Genomic DNA, 18,869 nt, shown 5'->3' on the forward strand with positions numbered 1-18,869 from the left:
TAAGCATGGGATGGAGCATGACGGATCAAGCGATCTTTGATGATATTTTTATAACAAATCCGGTTACCCATCGATCACAGGCATATATATACATATATATATATATATATATAGTATACATATAGATCAATATGTGATTGTCCATCATGCATACGATGGGTCCAGTATTCCTTGTCTCAAAAACCACGTAGAAGGGGGTAAATTCAGGCGCCACATTCAGCTATACTAGGCTAAAATTCCGATAACGCCGTCATGGTATTAAGCTTTGTATGGTCCCCGGTTGTATGGATATGGTTGTATGGTTGTATGCTTATCCACTAGGAAAACACCAATATCATCATCATTCATGTGTTGAATCTAGCTTCTAAAAGCATATTAATCGAACAAATAATTATCATAGAATAACAACCTCATAGATTACTGAAAGACGAAAATACACCAAAAACAACTCATATACCTGCGAAAACCGAATACACGGAATAATTAATCAGCCATCATGCCAGTAAAACAAACTCAAGCTGCTTATCCAGTTATCGATACTGATCCACATTTCTCAAGAGTAATTAGATATATGAGACCAAGTGATTATTTAACTTGGGCTGGTGCAACTGCTGCTGGACCTTCGTTATTCTACTTATATGGTAGGTCTGATCGGGACCAAATTTCAAAACAAACACAAAAGATCATAGGTTATTTTTCGAAGGATTGGATTGCGAAATAGGATAAAAGGATGAACTGCAATAAAAATGGTTGGAATACATGAGAATGAGGAATTCTGAGGTATATATTTCTAAGATGGAATAATGAACAAATAGTGGAACCCTATCTTTTTGCTACCAGTTAGTATAACACAATGTACAGATGGATAACGAGTGATATCGTCAAGTGGATAACAGGATGATATCCATGGATGATGGACAAAATGTCAAATATTCAAACTTGATCGCGAGAAAGGGCATGGTGTATACTGGATGTACAGATTGGAGTACTTGAAGCGGTGAAGGACGGATATTGAAGGAGGATGGAATTTTTCCAGAATGACGATTGAAGCATCAACCGCAGGACTCGATGGAAGAAGAGGGATCCTTCATAGGATTTTGAGAAAAGAAGAGATAAACTTTCGAGCTGGAAAGGCAAACAAATAAATGAATACGTAGGACAAGTCGTTAACCTGATTCTTAATCTTTCGCCCCTTACAGAACAAGTGGATCCAACAAAAGCATCAAAAGCATCATTAAGATCTGCATTGAGATTAACTGGATTTTTAGGTTTTGCTGCTGGTTTCATGTTAGCTTATCAAAATTCAAGTTGTAAGTATTGTTTTAATTTTGAACTTTTTCCACAATCAGATTTTAGTTTTTAATTTTATTATAATGCCTTTACTGATCATTTTGTGAAATTCTCTCATTTTTCCTAATTTTAGTACGATTTTGGGGATGGAGAGAAAATTCAGCAGAAGTTGAAAAAGATCAATTAGAATTATCAGAAAGAGTTAAATCAGGTAAACCATTATATGGTGAAACTGAATTAACACCTTATTTACAAGGTGTTTCAGCAAGAAATTCTACTTTCTCACAATTGAAATTACATGCTTTCCCATGGTAAGTATTCTTTTTACCCAAGACCCAAACATGGTAGAATCATAGGGCTTTAAATGAGTAACCTGCGCCAGAAATCTTATAGGAGGAAGGATGCCTATAGATGAGGCAAATGAGGATCATGAGTCCCGGATAAGATTGGTGGACTTACAAGCTAACCATTATCTTCCCCCCTTTACAGGTTCAACGTAGCCAACCACAATGTACATGGTGTTGACACATCAAAATACGGTGCAGACAAACAACCTTCATGATTCGAACACCTCTTCTAGTCCCCTTCCTCTATCATCCCATTTCAATCTCATCATTCACCCTTAGATCGGTAGTCTACCTAGATGTTATGCCAACCCTATCCCTCGGTTCAGTGACCCGAAAACAATTAGATCACAAGCAAGATCCAAAACTTTACTTGATACCTAGAATGTTCTTTTAAACGATTACATGCACATAAATATTCAAATGGCACTTCGTGTTGTTCTGATGCCGCAATCTTGTCGATCCGTCACGTTAGCCATTTACTTAGATATGATCGTTTGCTATCCGAGAATGGGGAATGAATGAAGAAGATTATCATACAGCCTCGTCAACCAAGAGGAACCCCGTTATGTTCTACCACGATGAGAATTGACATTCGATCAATGCACTTTGGATCATCGTTAGGAACAGTAAAATATACACAATCGTAAAAATATCAGAGACAACTACAACTACAAATTTACTTGAACTTCTTTTGATAGCGATCCCTTTTTAATCATGGTATTTACCTTTGAAACCGGGAGCGATTTCAGCACCATCAGATTCTCTATGAGCGTTCCTTTTAACTTGTTGCCAAATTTGTTTCACCTTAACAAATTCACCCATTGTTGGTACTTTATGATTACCTTTTTCAAATTCATTTTGTGTAAAACCTTCTCTTTCCAATAATGGAGATTTTATTGTTGCTAAAGGTAAATCGTTTGAAGGCCTAGCAAAATATAATAAACCTAATCTATCAAATTGATTTTGATCTTTTGGTGGAATTTGTACCCTATGTACAGTAGATTTTATATAACCACCTGTCAAGAATGATAAAGCATCACATGTGTTTACTGTTAAACTTCCATTCAAAGGTTTAGCCCATTTCCAATCTCCAGTTGCATGATCTTTGATTTGTAACGCTGCAACAGGTTGTCGAAATAATAATGTTAATGTACCTAAATCTGTATGTCCTAATGAATATACTCCATCATCAGATTGAATTTGCTCTATTTGTTCAGGCGTAAAATGTCTATACATCATATATCTTAAGTGATCTTCTGAAGGATTTTCATATTTATGTAAATTTATAAAATAATCTTCAGGTAATTCTAATGCTATAGCGATTAATGCGTGCAATGGATCGAGTACATTCGTGTGTAATGACTAATATAATTTGAGATTAGATTAGCTTAGTGATTACAGATGGTATCGTATGAAGATAATCTGCAATTCGGAAAACTCACTCTAGCAAATTCTTCAATTTCACCGATATTTTCTCTAATGATATCAGGTTGATCTCTTTCATGATAACCATCGAATTCTACATAACATAAATGAACATGTATCTTATCAGTATGATATACGTTAATACCTTGATCGTATTATAGTAAACAATGGATATTATGCGAAACTTACTTGGAATATTATAATGTTCAATTCGATCTCTTATACCCCCAGCTAAAATATTTCTACCTGCAGGTTTATAACCATTGAATGCACCATTATCAAGATCTGCAGTATATTTTGATTTTTCTTCTAAAGGTAAATCATAAAATTGATTACCTAAAGAAAATTGTCTATCAACTTTTTCTTGTGGAATTCCAAAATTTATTACATAGAAGAAACCTTTTGTCCTAATAGCTTCAATCAATTCTTGTGCCAATTCTTTTTTACCTTGTGGATTTGAAAATTTTGATAAATCGATCGTTGGCACTTTTAAGATCAATATGATAGGTTAGTAGCTATCTCTCAGAATGAACATATATATAACATCACAACTCACAATCAGCCCAATCTAAATCTTCTTTAGTTTCCGGTACGTAATCGTACTTGAACACTTCTGGAACAGCGATAGGCATTTCAAAAACTTTTATTTACTTTGTTTAAGATTATAGTCGGTAGAAACAGCAATATTTTCTTTTCGTTGGATGATACAGATATCGGTTTGAAGAATATGTTTGGGTGTATTATATATAAAGCAATTCTTTTCTTTATAGATTGTAAAGTGAACCCTCAACTTGACTTTGAGTATTTTCAAATACGCTTTTATTCGAAAGGTAAGAAATTCGATTCGCCATCGTTAATGACTACACTCATATCTGATATCAACTGATAACCCACATATCAAGCAACGTACTCATCATGACATTATACTTACTCCTTTACTTGTTTAGTGTAAAAGTCCCATAACATCAGATTCATATTTGCAAACAGAAAAGGAGAAATGGAATGACGAGATAAAAACGAAAGACGTGATTTTACTCTCTCCCCATTCCATAATCTTATCGATTAACAGTAAAACACTAAAGTGGGTTTATTTCGTGCTTTTTCAGGTGGGTTCCTGCTAGAGTCCATGATTGCCATATTTTTTATGCTACAGGGAAATTCAGGACGTAGTCCAATAATAGTAATAATAATAATAACAATAATAATATCTCATCAACATTGATCAAACCCATCATAGCGGAATAACGCAATCATCAAGAACATCATCACCGATGGCGTGATTCTCTATCTCTCTGGCGTTTGTCATTTTTCGATCTATACCTCCAACAGACTTGGGCAATTAAACCAATCCTGTCCCTTATGGACTGTCCCACTCATCCTGAGCACCCAACCCACCATGCAGGCCTATTGCAAGATGTAGCTTCAATTTATTTACCTGATGTAGAGGGTTTTTTCCAGATATCCCCGGTTTTATATATCGTACATGGTACCAGTCGCAGGAGTAATACGGCCTATTCCGCCTCAACCTTTGTTTGCTCCAAATTTGAAATATGGTTCTTATCTTTCAAATACTCTCTTCAATTCTTTTATCGATTTTTCCTCTTCTCATCTGTCCTTTTCGGTCTTCGATTGCGATTATATCATCAACGTCTTTATATCTAATTTTATCAGTTAGATGTGGGAATTATCTTTTCTGCCATTCTTTACCTTTAACCATCTCGTACGTTTGATTTAGTATCAAATGGTGGTCCTTTATACATCACAGGTAATCATCCACCTGACATGTGCTGTAAACCATCTTTAAGATTTTTTAATTGTTTTCCACCCTTTCCTTCTCTGTCATCGGTTGAGTCATAAGATTCACATGTGTTTTTTATCTGCCTTACAAGAAGGTATAGATAGGTATCTTCCAAAAATAGAAAGATTCATCATCAGAATCTAAAGAATGATTGCAAGCCTATCCTTGCTGATGTCTGATTATCGTTTTCATTTTCGGAATTTGAACAACGGTCCAAGGGTGACTGATGACGATCTTAAACGTGGAACCAAATTTGTTCTCTAGTATCACAGTCTGACAATTTCGCTGAATGCACTCACGGTATATAGATAGAGTAAGGCTGTGTCGGTATGTATGAGGCTTGGTTTCATATGTTGAGCGATCACAAATTGAGTTGAAATATCCTGCTGCAACCGTTTAAGTAGGACAGATGCTATTGCACACACCCCATAGCTCTGCAATATATCCTGAAAGGATTTTCTCTCATTCTTGCGGGATACGATCCAACATTGAAAGGTCATGAACGTGTCGGAAAGGTTAAAAAGAGGGAAACTCTTTCAACCTAAACCTTACATCTGATGGGTTGCAACTATGCGTATGCGCCGTTGCAGTATATCAGAGGTCAGATCATATCTTGAATCAGATCATCTAACATCAGGAGAACCTGTACAATAGGTTCATTGCCGTTTGTCACAAACGTCAAGATATCCATCTTCCTGGCTGCGATATCGCGCGTGTACGTCGTCTGCTGATCCTTTGTTACGCCAGGCCGTTATGTCGACGGATGGTTTATACACTTCATCTCTGTTTCAGCATTGCTCGGTATGGCTTGCCGATCAAGCATCATATCTTTGTCTACAAAATCAGCAGACTGTTATTACTTGATGTCTTTGTTAACATGTTCCTTGCTAGGAAGTGATTAAGACTTGGTGAGCCCTGATTATCAGGCTCATCTAGTTGTTGTTTCGCTTTTAAGGAATGAAGGTGGAGGTCGTCTATCTGTTTTCGAGATATCTTTTAACATTTACCAAGGTTATTATGGGATATAACCATGTCTCTTCAGTCAACATTCCTTCTCAATTTGTCGGCATTGAGTTGTCAAAGATGCTATCGAGATCTTTTCGCCGGCTAAAATCTAGATTACCTCATGAAATATGCAGAAATAACTTAATCTACCGATCTACCTCAACCCAATCTTCGACTACACCCACCAATCCTCCTTCCACTCCATCTTCACCGTCGATCAGCAGATCAAAGACTGCTTCACATTCGATAATATTCGATTCTTTTCCATATAATACAGAATCTAGGTCTTCATCACCACTTAACACACCGCATGTCCGAAAGGAGAGATATACCCGTCCCCTCAAACATCATCGTAAAAGCAATGAATCAAGTTCTTATGGATTGGAAAGGCATCTGGATAGCTCAAGGAAAGATCCTTACAGTACGTTCTAGACTCACACATGCAAACTTCAAATGAAAGCTAACATTGTGATTCTCAGAAAGAATGATGAATTCGCCTAAGCGAATGTGTATCGTGACTCGACAGATATTGCCTTCCAGTAAGTATACTCATGTTAGCGAAGCGTATCAATATGACTGTATCACCTGTTTTCTTAGGAATGTGCATGCTGATGAACAAACAAATCACCAATTTTTACTGATAGGCTTCATGATCAATCTGAGACCAACGCGATTCCCTTCTTCTGAAATATCAACGAATTCTTCCTCTTCATCTACATTAAGGCTGATACCAGATAGAATATTAACTCAAGGTAGAGAGAAAAAAGGTAAGGGGTTTTGGCTTACATGTCATAAAGATATAATTGATCAATTGATAAATAGTAAAGGTATGTTTGTGATACATAGCTCAAGATAGTCATATTGTAACTATCATATTTACAATTTAAATCCCTTCATTTTCACCAGGTCCTCATTTAGGTATATTACGTCAAATACCCACTTTAACTATTCCAAGCAATTTAGATGAAATCATTCATTTACAATTATTAGAAAGGATAAAGATTGAATTGGACTTATTAGCGAAACGATTACAAGCTTCACCTCGTCATTCATTGACAACAGAAACCACTAAAGATGAAATTGACGAAAATAAACCTATTTTAAGAAGATTGACCAAAACAGAATCATCTTCACTGGTATTCCGACAGCCTCATAAGGACAGCTTTCCATTGAAAGATCAGGGATGCAGAATTGAGGATAAAATCAGAATCGAGAATGAAGATAAAAATGGAGATGAAAATGAGAAGTTCATTCTTAATGATAATCAAGCTGGTCAAATATTAGCATTATTAGATATATGCAATCTATCACAATCTAGGAGACAAATTGATGAGCTGAAAAATGAATTTGAAGATAAATATAAACATGAAGTTTCGAAACCCGATACGACTTATGAAGATGATCCAAAAGATATACTTTTAAGAAGTTTTATGCAAAATAACGGTTATGGGATAATGGGAAATGATGATATACCTCAATTCAGTCTTTCCAAGTTATTTCAAAGGGATAATAAGCAAGACCAAGATGATCGTTTCGAGATATTATCAAGTATCAAAAAGATTTTATCCATAGAGAGGAATTATAAAAGGAAATATCATATTCATTCGTCAAACTCAAAAACAAACTCATCATCGGATTCTATCTCATCGACAACTTTGAATGAAAATGAAAATGGTAAGAAGATTAGACGGAATTTTGATAAGGAATATTCAGATGTATTAGCATTATATCATTATCCAGAATCAACCTCAATAACACAGAAAAGAGAAAACTTAGGTATCCCGTTGTTTATAGCTTTATATAGATTACGTTTATTCTTAGGTCAAGGTTGGGAGAAGGCATAAGCGGAAGAATCAGATATATATATATATACTATCTCACCAGTTTTGAATGGAAGAACAAGGCATCATATCATAGGTACAAGTCATAGATCCTCAAGATATTTTCTTACATGTTGTACATTATAATTCATAATATTAAAATTGTTGTAAATGCATTTTGAATGAGTTGTTGGGAAAACAATGATTCTTTTGACGTTTGTAATCATTCTCATTTTTCATGCGAACGGAATAATGCCTATAATATTTTACTATATAAAATGTACAAATGCGAAAACACACAAAATTATCCTTTTATCATTATGTTTTCTGTTTTTGTTTATGCTATTCATTATCTTTCTTCACTTTTTAAATCTCCAATTTATTCTCAGACCGTCATCATCTTTCAGGCTTCAGAAACACTCATAAGTCGTTTACCCCGCGTACGGATTACCTAAAACGCAATCACCGTAATCAGTATACAGTACTGGAGAAAAGGACAGCTATGAGTACTTACAAGCATAAACAACTAATACAGGAGGTGATTTAGTTATATCAGAAGTGATTATAACAGGTAAATTTGATAATTCCTTTATATCTTGGATTTTATGTTTACCTGAGGAATCGGATCTACAACCTTCAAATGATTCTTTCGTTAATTTTATTGTATGCGATGATTTGTTATATTGTTTTGAATTGGTTATCGATGTATTGTTATCATCAAATAGTGAATTTTCTTCTTGGGATTGTGAAATCGATGTTCCAATAGATAATTTTTCACTTAATGATTTAATCTTCAACAAATTCTCATCGTCAGGATTTGTTTCAACTAAGAAAGATAAAACATTTTGTGTGGTCCAGTATAATGATAATATATCTTTATGTTCATCATATACTACATTCTCAACCGGCATCTTGTCAACGTGTACTCGTTTTTCGATACCAAATTCGGGCTAACAATGGAACCATAAGATAATTAGCCATGAACTTTTACAAATGTTTCCTTGTATCTTCACGTAAACCCAGTGAGGACTTACAATAACAACATCGAATGCAGCATCCAGTACACCAGTAACTTTAGCTTGTCTGATGACAGGACCATATCTTTCGGTAAGATCATGAATAAGTAAACAGAGATACAAGTGGATGGATTGTTCTTCGGCAAGTTTAGCAGATTGTTTCTTCATATTACATTGTTGAGCACATTTAGCAACTTGATCTCGATCCATAAGGAATTTGACCTCGTTAGGGTTGGCTAAAAGTGCCATCAGTCAACTCATGATACGTAACTCAGCGTTTGGCATGAACTTACGACTAGTCAAACAAGCATCAAGCATCCGGTGGACTAAAACATCTGCATATCTTCGAATTGGAGACTGTTCAGGTATTTTATCAGTACATGTGGCTGGTAACGACAAGATCAGGATATCCCAACTTACGGTGAAGTGCGTGTACAACGGAGAGTTCAATGCCCAATGTGAATATTTGGCAATATCGAGCATACCAGTACAGAAGTAACGAGCTCTGTAAATGTTCATCAGCTATGAACTCCAGTCTGAACATCAATCAGCTGACAATGACAACTCACCTTTGCATAGCTTTCTTCTTCAATAACTCTAGACAAATGACGGCATCTTTATCCTTGATACCCTCAAAAGATTTTTGCAATGTACCTGCAGATGCACCATCCATGTCGAAACCAAGTTTTTGAGCCCGCTTGACGAATGCGTCCTGTGGATTTGCAATATATCAGCTTGACTCCAATCTTCAACAATCGCTCAGATATGGGAGGAAGCTGAACTTACTAATCGCCTGTCAATAGGAGCTTCGTGTCGTCTCAGTAACGCTTGTTCGGGTAACCCGTTGGCAATCATATGGGCTACCGATATATTGGCAAGCAACATGAACTGTTCGGTTTATCGTCAAATTTAGCATCATCGCAACTGGTCATATTTTTTCTGACGAATAGCGGTGCGCACTCACTTCTTCAACCAAAGAATTGGCATCGGTTTTCTTAACAGCATCGACATCGATAGGTTTACCATTGTCATCCAATTGGAAAGAAACTTTAAGCTTGTTGGCGAGTACGGCACCAGCATCAAGTCTCTTCCTTCTGATTTTTGCGGAAAGTTCCTGTGATTATCGCGATAATAAGCTTTTGCGATAGACGACAAGAAACTGGCAGCTTACATGGAGTGTTTTGACATCCTCCTCGGTCTCCTTAATTTCGCCGCCAGGTACTTTGGCTTTATCCAATGATCCCCCAGAAATGACATTTTGAGCATCATCATATGACAATTTGGCATTTGATCTGCGTAGATATGATCAGTCAGCTAGGTCGAAAAGGGGTATCTATGTACGATGTTTAGCTGAACTCACTTGATAATGGTTCTAGCAAACTTCTTGTCTTTCACTACACCTTCTTGATCGAAAGTGAATAGAGCGGAGAATGCTAGCCTTTCTACATCCGGTACTAAACTGCATAACTCTTCAGATAATTGAGGAGGTAACATTGGTACAGCTCTTTGTACCAGATAGACGCTTGTAGCTCTCTTTCTAGCTTCTCTGTCGATAGCAGTGTTTGCTTTGACTACAAAGGGAAGAGTTGGTCAGCTGTGCTTACCCTGGTTGTACAGCTGACTTACCGAAATATGAGACATCCGCTATATGTACGCCGACAGTGATAGTACCATCTTCATTCTTCTTGACTGACAAGGCATCATCCAAGTCTTTAGCACTTGCAGGATCGATGGTAAAAGTTCGTTGATCTCTGAGATCAGTGCGGACTTCGTACTCTCTGTCTGGAATGCTATAAAACAGACATCTGTCAGCTGTGTGAAGATGATGACGACGTAGCTGACTTACCTCCATGGTAAAGGTGGAAGACATTTCATGGTAAGATCTGTAAATTCCTCTGTAGGGAAATTACAATCTTTCAATAAAGCACTAGTCTCAACTTCGACATCACCAATTGGACCAAGTTCTTCAACCAAAGTACCGAATGGGTGCAATGAGGTACTACAATAAGTATTCAACGATCAGCTATATGTGCTTCTTTTTCGAATGTCATGAATCAAGATTTGAAGGACACTCACATTGGCCATCTTTTGATAGTTGCGACAAATAATTTATCACTATAAGAATCTGGATTATCGATAAAGTCTGATGGTGCTTGCTCAGTTGGAATAGCGATAAGCGGAACTCTTTTATCGGTAGGTTTGAACCAAACGATTTTAGGTCTTTGTTCAGGTTCATCTTTTCTACCAGCTCTGTCACCATCTCTTTCACGTCTTTCAAGTTCTTGTTTTTCTTTAGTTGCCGCTGATGAAGGTCTCAAGACACCTAATTGACCAGAGAAAAGTTGTCCTGGCATTCGTTCGACCTAAAGCATCATTAGAAGGATCAGCTTAAACAGATCTCAGATCAGAATTTCTTGAGAAGGCTATACTTACAACAGCAACAACGTGACCAGCATAAGTAGGTTTGGTCTCATCATTAACTTCTTCATCTTCGAATAAAGTTAGTCCTTGACCTTCAACTTCTACATCATCTTTTTTCTTTTCAATTCTTCTAGCTTGTGAAGGTTTAAGATCGTAAGCAGCATTTTCTTCCTTTTTCCTTTTCTTTTCTTCTTTATCTTTTTTAGTTCCCCAAACTTCGTCAACATCTAATAACTCGATCGCAACAATATCACCTTCTAAAGCTCTATTTCTATCTTTTGATCCACAAATATAAATATCAGCTTCTAATACATCGGTAGCTACATATGCATCCGATCTGTTTTTCTTATTTACCCTTAATACCCCAACGACTAATTTACCAGCTTGTAATAAAGGTGGTAATGATGCCTGAGGTAAATATGGTGCAAATAATGATTTACGTTGTGGACCTTGCGATGTTTGTTGTAATTGCATCTGGAATGCTTGTTGTTGTTGCCATAATGATTGTCCCATGGGAGTTTGTAAAGTTGTGGCAGCCAAAAGATTAGGAAGCATGTTGGGGAAACTGAATGAAGCCATTTTACTATGTCCTCCACCAGCTGCTGCTCTGAATTGAGCAAGTGATTGAAGTTGAGCTTGAGCTGCTGCTAGATCCGCTACTTGTACAGTACCAGGATTACCAACAGATCCACCTCCTGAAACTCTCCAATTACCTGACTCGAAGCCAGATCGACTGCTTGAGCGATGATGGCCGAATCCTCTTTCTCCATTGGGCACACCATCTTCAGGTATGGGGATTTCACCACTGATACTGCCGAAGCCAGCACCGTGTCCAGCAGTCTTATTGAAAACGTTGACACTATGTCGTCGAGAGTGACCACCGCTTGCAGGTACGGGTGGAGGTGGCATTTCACCTACAGTTCGAAGTGCTCGAGGTTGGTCATCTTCTTCAGAACGCTCGGGTATTTCTGCAGGTGGAGTGGCAGAAGGTAAACTGGATTGAACCCTTCGATGTCGAGATAGTGTTTGAGAAGGTGTTTGTTTGCTTTGTAAAGCAGTGTTGAGCTGACTAAGAGGCGAAGAACCTTGATTGGTCATTTCCTCTTGCATGAGGGCTTTCTGCTTGGCTTGAAGGGCTTCAATTTCCTGTTGGATTGCAAGCTATAGATACAAAATCAGCTTTTGATGGAACTGTTAGCCCATAACTAGCTGACTTACCTGTTGTTGCATAGCAGAAGACATTTCACTTCCTGTTCTTTTATGAGCTCTAGCTGCAAGTCCAGCTAGACCAGTAGCAGCGGCACCGCCGATACCTTCAGATCTGTTAACTACAACCGGTGGAGAGGTATGATGGGTTGAAGGAGGAGACATTGAATCTCTGGCTGAACTCTTTTCTGAGATACTATCATTTTTTACATGTTTGGGTTTGGCACCAAAAGTGAAGGAAGGAGCAAGCTGAGGTCTACCTGTAGGACCGAAGGAAGAGGATGATTTCGGTTGTTCAGGTTCTTCGTCTTCTTCGTCGAAAACAGGTTGATTCTTCATTGTTTCCTTTATAGCTTTATTTCTAGCGTCTTCATGTTCACGTTGTTGCTGTAACAATTGAGCTTGTTGTAATTCGTAAATCTGTTGAGCTTGAGCCAATTGCATAGCCGTTTGCTGTTGTTGTTGTGCAGCACGTTGTTGAGCTAACGCTTGGAATCTAGGTGCAATGAAACTGCCCATTTGTTGTTGTTGCTGCTGTTGTTGTTGTTGATGATGATGTTGAGCCTGTTGTTGAGCTAATTGTTGACTAGCAGCAATTTGGGCCTGTAGTAATTGGATGTATTGGAATTGTTGTTGTTGAGCAGCAAGCAATTGTTGATGTTGAAATTGCATCTCGGCTTGTTGTGCAAATGACATAGGAGAATGCTCTTCATCGACTTCAGGATGAGCGGAAAGGTTTTGATAAATAGGTGAGAGGGGATTATTGTACATCGACGTAGGTGAAGTAGCTGAATTTTGGTTGAAACCTGATGCACCTACAGATCCGGTGGAAGTTCTTCTATTATTAGCAGCACTACTTTGAGATACTGATCTAGGGTGAAGTATATTTGAGGGTGGCATAGGGGCAATTGGAGAGACGGATAAGCCAATTTGAGAGTTGACCGGTGAAGTAGCGGCCTGGAATGAAGGTGTAAAACTTGGAGCATCCGCTTTCAACTTTTTCGTAGAATTGGAGTTGTTTGAATCAGAAGAATTTGGGATTGCCACTGGTTCAGTAGCTGATTGGTTGGTTGTTGCTGAAACAGGTGATTCTTTGGAAACACTTGCACTGACAGATCGAGATCCATTTGAATCGCCTGCAGAAGAAGCAGAAGTAGGTAGAGTTTTGAGATCTGAAATCATTTTTTGTAACGAAGCTAAAGCATCACCACCAGATTGAGCATTGTGCTTTTTCGTAGCTGCATCAACTGCAGCTTCCATAGCTGTTCTTGGAGCAGTCACAGCGGTATGAATAGATTTAGGTCCAGATTGAGAATTTGCAGAATCATTACCTTTTGAATTGGAATTTTGCGATGAAGGTCTATTTGGAGCGTTCACATTGGTGTTAATTGGATTTGGTTTACGATTTGAATTTGGTTTTTTACCTTGCTTAGGATTACCATTCTTTTGATTTTCAGGTTTTTCCAATTCTTTCTCAGTAACGTTTGGTGATTTTCCTCCAGTTTTCTTATTTCCTTTCTTAGGTTGGTTCGATTTCTCACCATTATTGGAGTTGGAGTTACCGTTGTTATCGGCAACACCAAGACTTACACCACCACTAATTGTTGTGGTTGGACCACTTTGTTTCTTTTTATCTGGATTACTATTTCTACCATTTTCAGATCTATCACCTCTTGAAGAAGCATTTGAATTACTTCTTGATATATTTGATGAAGTCGCACCTGATCTACCACCTCTACCACCTTTTGAAGAATTACTCCGTTGAGAATTAGCTGAAGAAGGCCTAGAAGGATTAGAGGGTGGTGGAGCTAAACTGTTAGCTGATTGTGGAGTGGGCGCGACAATCGAGTCGGCCATGTTGAGAGACTGATTATTCTATGCTAGATATGAATGATATTTGTAGCAAGATATGTGAAAAGGGATAATAATTGAGATATAGGTGACTGTAGTGGAAAGGACACGTTTGACTCGTCAGCTTTGATACACTGATCGAGAGGTATCTGTCAAAGGAACAGGAGGAAAGACAGGTAATAAAAAGTATGAAGGTGGTGGCAGAACCTGATTTGAGCTCAGGTATAGCTGAAGAGAAGGTAAACTGAGTCGGAAAGGGGAAAAAGATGAAAGTGGTTGTCAATCGAGCTTAAATGCGTATGCATTATGCATGACCAATCGTGAAGCAAGCTTTGTAAATCGATTCTCATATGGCTCTTCTTCAATTATCCTAATACAGAATGATTCCATCTACTACATCTTACATCGCACGGACCATATATGTAATGAATTGACTCCACTCACCTGTAAATTCTATTGTTCTTTCTTTAGGTCGTTATATGGAATGACAGCAGTGATGAATTAGCGATAGCAGTGATCTGTCCAGATTGACAGGTATGTGTGATTATTTCAACTAAAAGACAGTTCACAAAGAGAGAGAGAGAGAGAGAGTATAATTCTACAGAGCACAAATGAAAGAAGATATTGAATGATTGGTATATGTGTGTTGAAGAAGAAATGAAGTATGATCAAAGATGAAATGAATGGTGCTGAATGGATGGTGAGGTGTCAATGGTCTAAGGCGACGAGATGTACCGCAAAGCTTAAAGGGTGTACTACTGTATGATCATGACGACACCCTCACTGTACATCAAATGTGGCGGCGGACCTTAGCTTGTACTTGTACCACTACGCGTAGACCACGTGAAGTGTAAGACGCGCCCTCTGCCAAGCTAAAGATTCGAAGACAAGCATAAGCTTTAAGCTTTCTTTCTCTGACGATGTTACATGCACCCCGCTTGCATCGACTGTGTAGTATTACTACTCGAACCACGAACAGCGACTGGAAAGTTGTTGGCTATGGCTCACCACAATCTTCACCAACCTGCTTGTAACGAAGAAAAGCAACGAGATCAGTCCAGCTGCTATAATATAAGACGATACATGGTCAATCTATTTGACTATAAGATACAACTTGGCTTGAGAGCATAGTATTTGCAAATACAATTATACATATAAATTTATATGTTCCGAAATCTAGCAGTTACAAAACCTCTATCTCTTGTTCTGCACCACAACCAAAACACCTCTGTATCACTTTCCTATTACCTTGATCATCTATAATTTCATCTGAATCTTCAAATTGATGTGTATGTTCAGATTCTTGTCTACGCTGATATAAGTTATTTCGGGTACGTTTTCGAAGACTTTAGTTTGGGAAAGAAAGTGAGATCAGTTTTTATTCCATTCGAGCAGTTTGGAAAAGGAAAATAGATAAAACTTGGAAGGAACTTACTCTCTTAAACCTTGTTCAAACTTTTCTTCTCGTTTCCTCTTTTTAAATTCTTCTCTTCTTAACCATTCTTTATCTAATCCTTCTTCACCACCCCATTTTTCCCATGCAACTTTTTCAACTTGAATCCTTAAAAATAACATCATATTACTATATGTTGATGCATGTGGGTTCGGTCTTAATAAATGTGGTAATAAATCTTCATCCTTTAATTCTGGATCCGTTAATAGGTAATCCTAAATTGCATAAAAAAAAGGGAAAGTTAGATATCCGTCTAACGCCTATCTGAAGGATACGATTTATATATATATACATATGCAGTCCAAATCACTTACTTCTTTACATTCTGTTTTCGTTAACAACGAGTACTTCTCTGGAAATTTCTTTTCACAACCTTTACAAACAGTTATATCGAATACCTAGTAACGTGAAATGACCAATTCAGCACAGGGCAACTTCCACAGCATACAGTGCCAATGCTTGTTACCCAAATAGTACTTGCAAGAAAAAATGGTTACAACTTACCTTTAGAAACTGATGATTTATCTCTAAAGTACCACATTCAGTACATTTAGGTGATCTATCGAATATAATAGCTAATCATGGCAACATTGTATGAATCAGTCATCACGTACAGTTGATTTATGATACTTTATATAGTCCTTCAAGGCGTAAGAAAAGGACAGCCTATGGATGAATGCACATACCAGGTTCTTCACCTTCTCTAATCATTCTTTTTTCTCTCTCTTTCTCTCTAGCTAATTCAATAACACTTTTTATCCTATCACCTTCTTTGTCTTCTTCCGTTAAGAAACCACCTCTTGAATTGTGTAATTTACTCAAATCATATTCGAAGTATTTCCCCTATTTAAACAGATGTAAAGTAAAGTAGAGTAATGAAGTAAGCAAGTGCAGTATACCCAAATCACCGCTCACAAGGAGAGCAGAGAAAACTAGTAGTCGATGTAGAGTGAAACAAGTACTCAAAACAAAAAGGTACTTACAAGACCAGGATCTCTTCTTAAAGGCGCTTTATTTTCATCTTTTTCGTTTTGTTGTTGTACCATATTTCTTGCTGTTGAAGGTACATTACCAGCTTTATGTACATATGGATGTCCTCCTGTATTAGCATTTCCATTTCGTGTTGAGGGTGAGGATGGTCCAGCAGTGGCATTGGCATTTTGAGTTATTTTGTTCTTAGCTTTCAAACGATTTAAAGCTGCTAGACGTGCTTGAGAGGCATTGAGAGCTGGAGCTGTTGTATTTGAAGGATTAGACATTTTAGAAGTTTTTCCATATAAGGTGATAAGTGTGTATTTTCTCGGTAATTGACGTTGAGCTTTATATTCGTTCCAATTATATATCTTCGAGCTTTAAGCGATCCTCACTTCAATGTTATTATAGGAATATATGGTTTGTATACAATTCTATCAGAGATAAGATAAAAAGAGAAAAGACATATCGTTTCCGGCGAATATGACGTTCGACAAAAATCGTTAAATTGGGTGGCAAAAGATGGGCTTAATTCTGACAGGAGCATTCCACGTGATAAACACATGGCATCCAAAGGCAGTAAGCTATAAAATGATGGAGATTGAAAATAAAAACGCTTCAGCTTAGCTTAAGCTGTTGTTCTTGGTAAAGTCAACTTACAAGTGCAACCAGACTATAATAATCAGCTTTGATTGGACCTAGAGATAGAGAAAAGATGTCAGGTTAGTTAAGATTTGCAAACAACTTCGCACAACCGTAATGTTTAGGGATGATAACTGATGAATCCATTTGACAGACTATAAAGCTATTTTGGAAGAGGAATTCGAGGTTAGTACCGAAGGTGTAAAGCTTATAGACCGAATTTCTCACATATGAAATCACATTTATAGGTACTAGAATCCATCTTTCCAGATGAATTAGAAAGTTAGTTGACTAAATCGTACGAATAATATGGATTGAACAACTAATAATAACCGATGTTATACAGAATTATCAGATACATCAGTATCAATCCGTATAGAGCCTGAAGAACAATCATATTCAAATCCTAGTGGGTATCCCTTATCTGGATTCAGATCCTGGTAATCTGCTTTTGCTGTGTTGACATCTTAAACTGACGAGTATATGTTTGATGTTTTAATTATAATGGTTATTAGTATCGTTAAATTTGATCATAGAATATCCAGAAACATATCCAGATGTTATACCGACTATGACATTACAGGAGATAGAAGATGAAGAAGGAAGTGAATTGAAAGAAGGTGAAGAACAGATAGTATTAGAGAATTTAACTAGTATTGTAAGTATCTATCAGGATCATTGATCCATCCATACTGTATCCGGCTCATTCACAAGCTATTTACTTATTGAATGACCATATATCTATAATGTAAATGGATAAACGGAACGCTAATGGCAATGATGCTGGTATAGGCGGAAGAATCGATAGGTATGGCAATGACATTTACGATAGCATCAGCAGCGAAAGAAGCTTTAGCTTTGTTGATTGTTGAGAGAATCAGAAAAGAAAAAGAAGAGGATGATAGGAAAACAAGGGAATATGAAGAGGTAAGTCGAATTGGTTCTGTCCTTTACCTCCCTTTTATTCGCCAAATTTAATGGAATCTACCTTGAATTGAATAGCTGCCAAAAGGTTTTTACGCTAATTTGGTATTACGACAAATAGGCTGAAGCAGCACGTACAAGAGGAACACCATTAACAAGAGAATTATTTGATAAATGGCGTAAAGGATTTACGAATGAGTTGAAAGCCAAGAAAATAAAAGAAGAAGAAGAAAGAGTAAAAGCTTTAAATCCTAAAGAAAGAGAAGATTGGAGGAAGAGAAAAGAAAGACCAACAGGTAGGTAAAGTATTTCAACCTTTATCGTCTTCAATTCCCTCTTTTTTTTTTGAATTAAAATAAAGAATTGCTTTAAATCTATCCTATCATATACTCATTTTTATCTCTTCTTCTTTTGTTTTTGGATAGGACGACAATTATTTGAAAATTCAACAGCATTAGCAACTTCAGATGAAGGATTATATGAAGAAGGTGTTGAAGAAGTTGATATGAGAAAATATACAAGAGAACAAAGAGAAGCTGAAAGACGTAAAGAAGAAGAAGAAGAAGAAAGAAGAAGACAAGGTTTGGTTAGAGATGCTGATAGTGATAACGAGTAGAATAGGGGTTTATCCTTGTGGAATTAGGATTAACACGATGTGCGATAGATTGGGTGCTGGCTGGTTAGTCCCAGCTTCGCAAA

At 37.2% G+C, this 18,869-nt stretch overlaps 6 protein-coding genes across 6 annotated transcripts; 3 read left to right on the forward strand and 3 right to left on the reverse strand.

Moving 5' to 3' along the window:
• Positions 1 to 496: 496 nt before the first annotated feature.
• L201_005337 (uncharacterized protein) lies at positions 497 to 1,852 on the forward strand (the record flags this gene model as incomplete). The annotated part of the gene is made up of 4 exons (XM_066221068.1): positions 497 to 641; positions 1,200 to 1,310; positions 1,424 to 1,601; positions 1,780 to 1,852. The coding sequence occupies 4 exons, from the start codon at positions 497 to 499 to the stop codon at positions 1,850 to 1,852; spliced, it is 507 nt and encodes a 168-aa protein (XP_066077165.1).
• A 493-nt stretch (positions 1,853 to 2,345) lies between these two features.
• Positions 2,346 to 3,694, reverse strand: L201_005338 (uncharacterized protein; the record flags this gene model as incomplete). Its single annotated transcript, XM_066221069.1, has 4 exons — positions 2,346 to 2,999; positions 3,080 to 3,156; positions 3,252 to 3,548; positions 3,619 to 3,694. 4 exons carry the CDS (start codon positions 3,692 to 3,694, stop codon positions 2,346 to 2,348), a joined length of 1,104 nt encoding a protein of 367 aa, XP_066077166.1.
• A 2,249-nt stretch (positions 3,695 to 5,943) lies between these two features.
• On the forward strand, positions 5,944 to 7,709 carry L201_005339 (uncharacterized protein; the record flags this gene model as incomplete). Its single annotated transcript, XM_066221070.1, has 4 exons — positions 5,944 to 6,286; positions 6,345 to 6,404; positions 6,510 to 6,692; positions 6,772 to 7,709. The coding sequence occupies 4 exons, from the start codon at positions 5,944 to 5,946 to the stop codon at positions 7,707 to 7,709; spliced, it is 1,524 nt and encodes a 507-aa protein (XP_066077167.1).
• A 476-nt stretch (positions 7,710 to 8,185) lies between these two features.
• Positions 8,186 to 14,185, reverse strand: L201_005340 (uncharacterized protein; the record flags this gene model as incomplete). The annotated part of the gene is made up of 14 exons (XM_066221071.1): positions 8,186 to 8,635; positions 8,720 to 8,937; positions 8,995 to 9,058; positions 9,122 to 9,206; positions 9,271 to 9,413; positions 9,488 to 9,589; positions 9,666 to 9,815; positions 9,873 to 9,993; positions 10,062 to 10,272; positions 10,328 to 10,491; positions 10,548 to 10,700; positions 10,778 to 11,064; positions 11,135 to 12,283; positions 12,341 to 14,185. 14 exons carry the CDS (start codon positions 14,183 to 14,185, stop codon positions 8,186 to 8,188), a joined length of 5,142 nt encoding a protein of 1,713 aa, XP_066077168.1.
• Positions 14,186 to 15,362: 1,177 nt separating this feature from the next.
• Positions 15,363 to 16,891, reverse strand: L201_005341 (DNA repair protein; the record flags this gene model as incomplete). The annotated part of the gene is made up of 6 exons (XM_066221072.1): positions 15,363 to 15,525; positions 15,615 to 15,847; positions 15,947 to 16,030; positions 16,137 to 16,207; positions 16,319 to 16,475; positions 16,616 to 16,891. The coding sequence occupies 6 exons, from the start codon at positions 16,889 to 16,891 to the stop codon at positions 15,363 to 15,365; spliced, it is 984 nt and encodes a 327-aa protein (XP_066077169.1).
• Positions 16,892 to 17,319: 428 nt separating this feature from the next.
• On the forward strand, positions 17,320 to 18,786 carry L201_005342 (uncharacterized protein; the record flags this gene model as incomplete). The annotated part of the gene is made up of 8 exons (XM_066221073.1): positions 17,320 to 17,326; positions 17,401 to 17,432; positions 17,495 to 17,528; positions 17,593 to 17,655; positions 17,762 to 17,904; positions 18,039 to 18,173; positions 18,292 to 18,466; positions 18,596 to 18,786. The coding sequence occupies 8 exons, from the start codon at positions 17,320 to 17,322 to the stop codon at positions 18,784 to 18,786; spliced, it is 780 nt and encodes a 259-aa protein (XP_066077170.1).
• Positions 18,787 to 18,869: the final 83 nt, after the last annotated feature.

Source organism: Kwoniella dendrophila, chromosome 7, assembly GCF_036810415.1.
Source record: "Kwoniella dendrophila CBS 6074 chromosome 7, complete sequence".
NCBI lineage: Eukaryota > Fungi > Basidiomycota > Tremellomycetes > Tremellales > Cryptococcaceae > Kwoniella > Kwoniella dendrophila.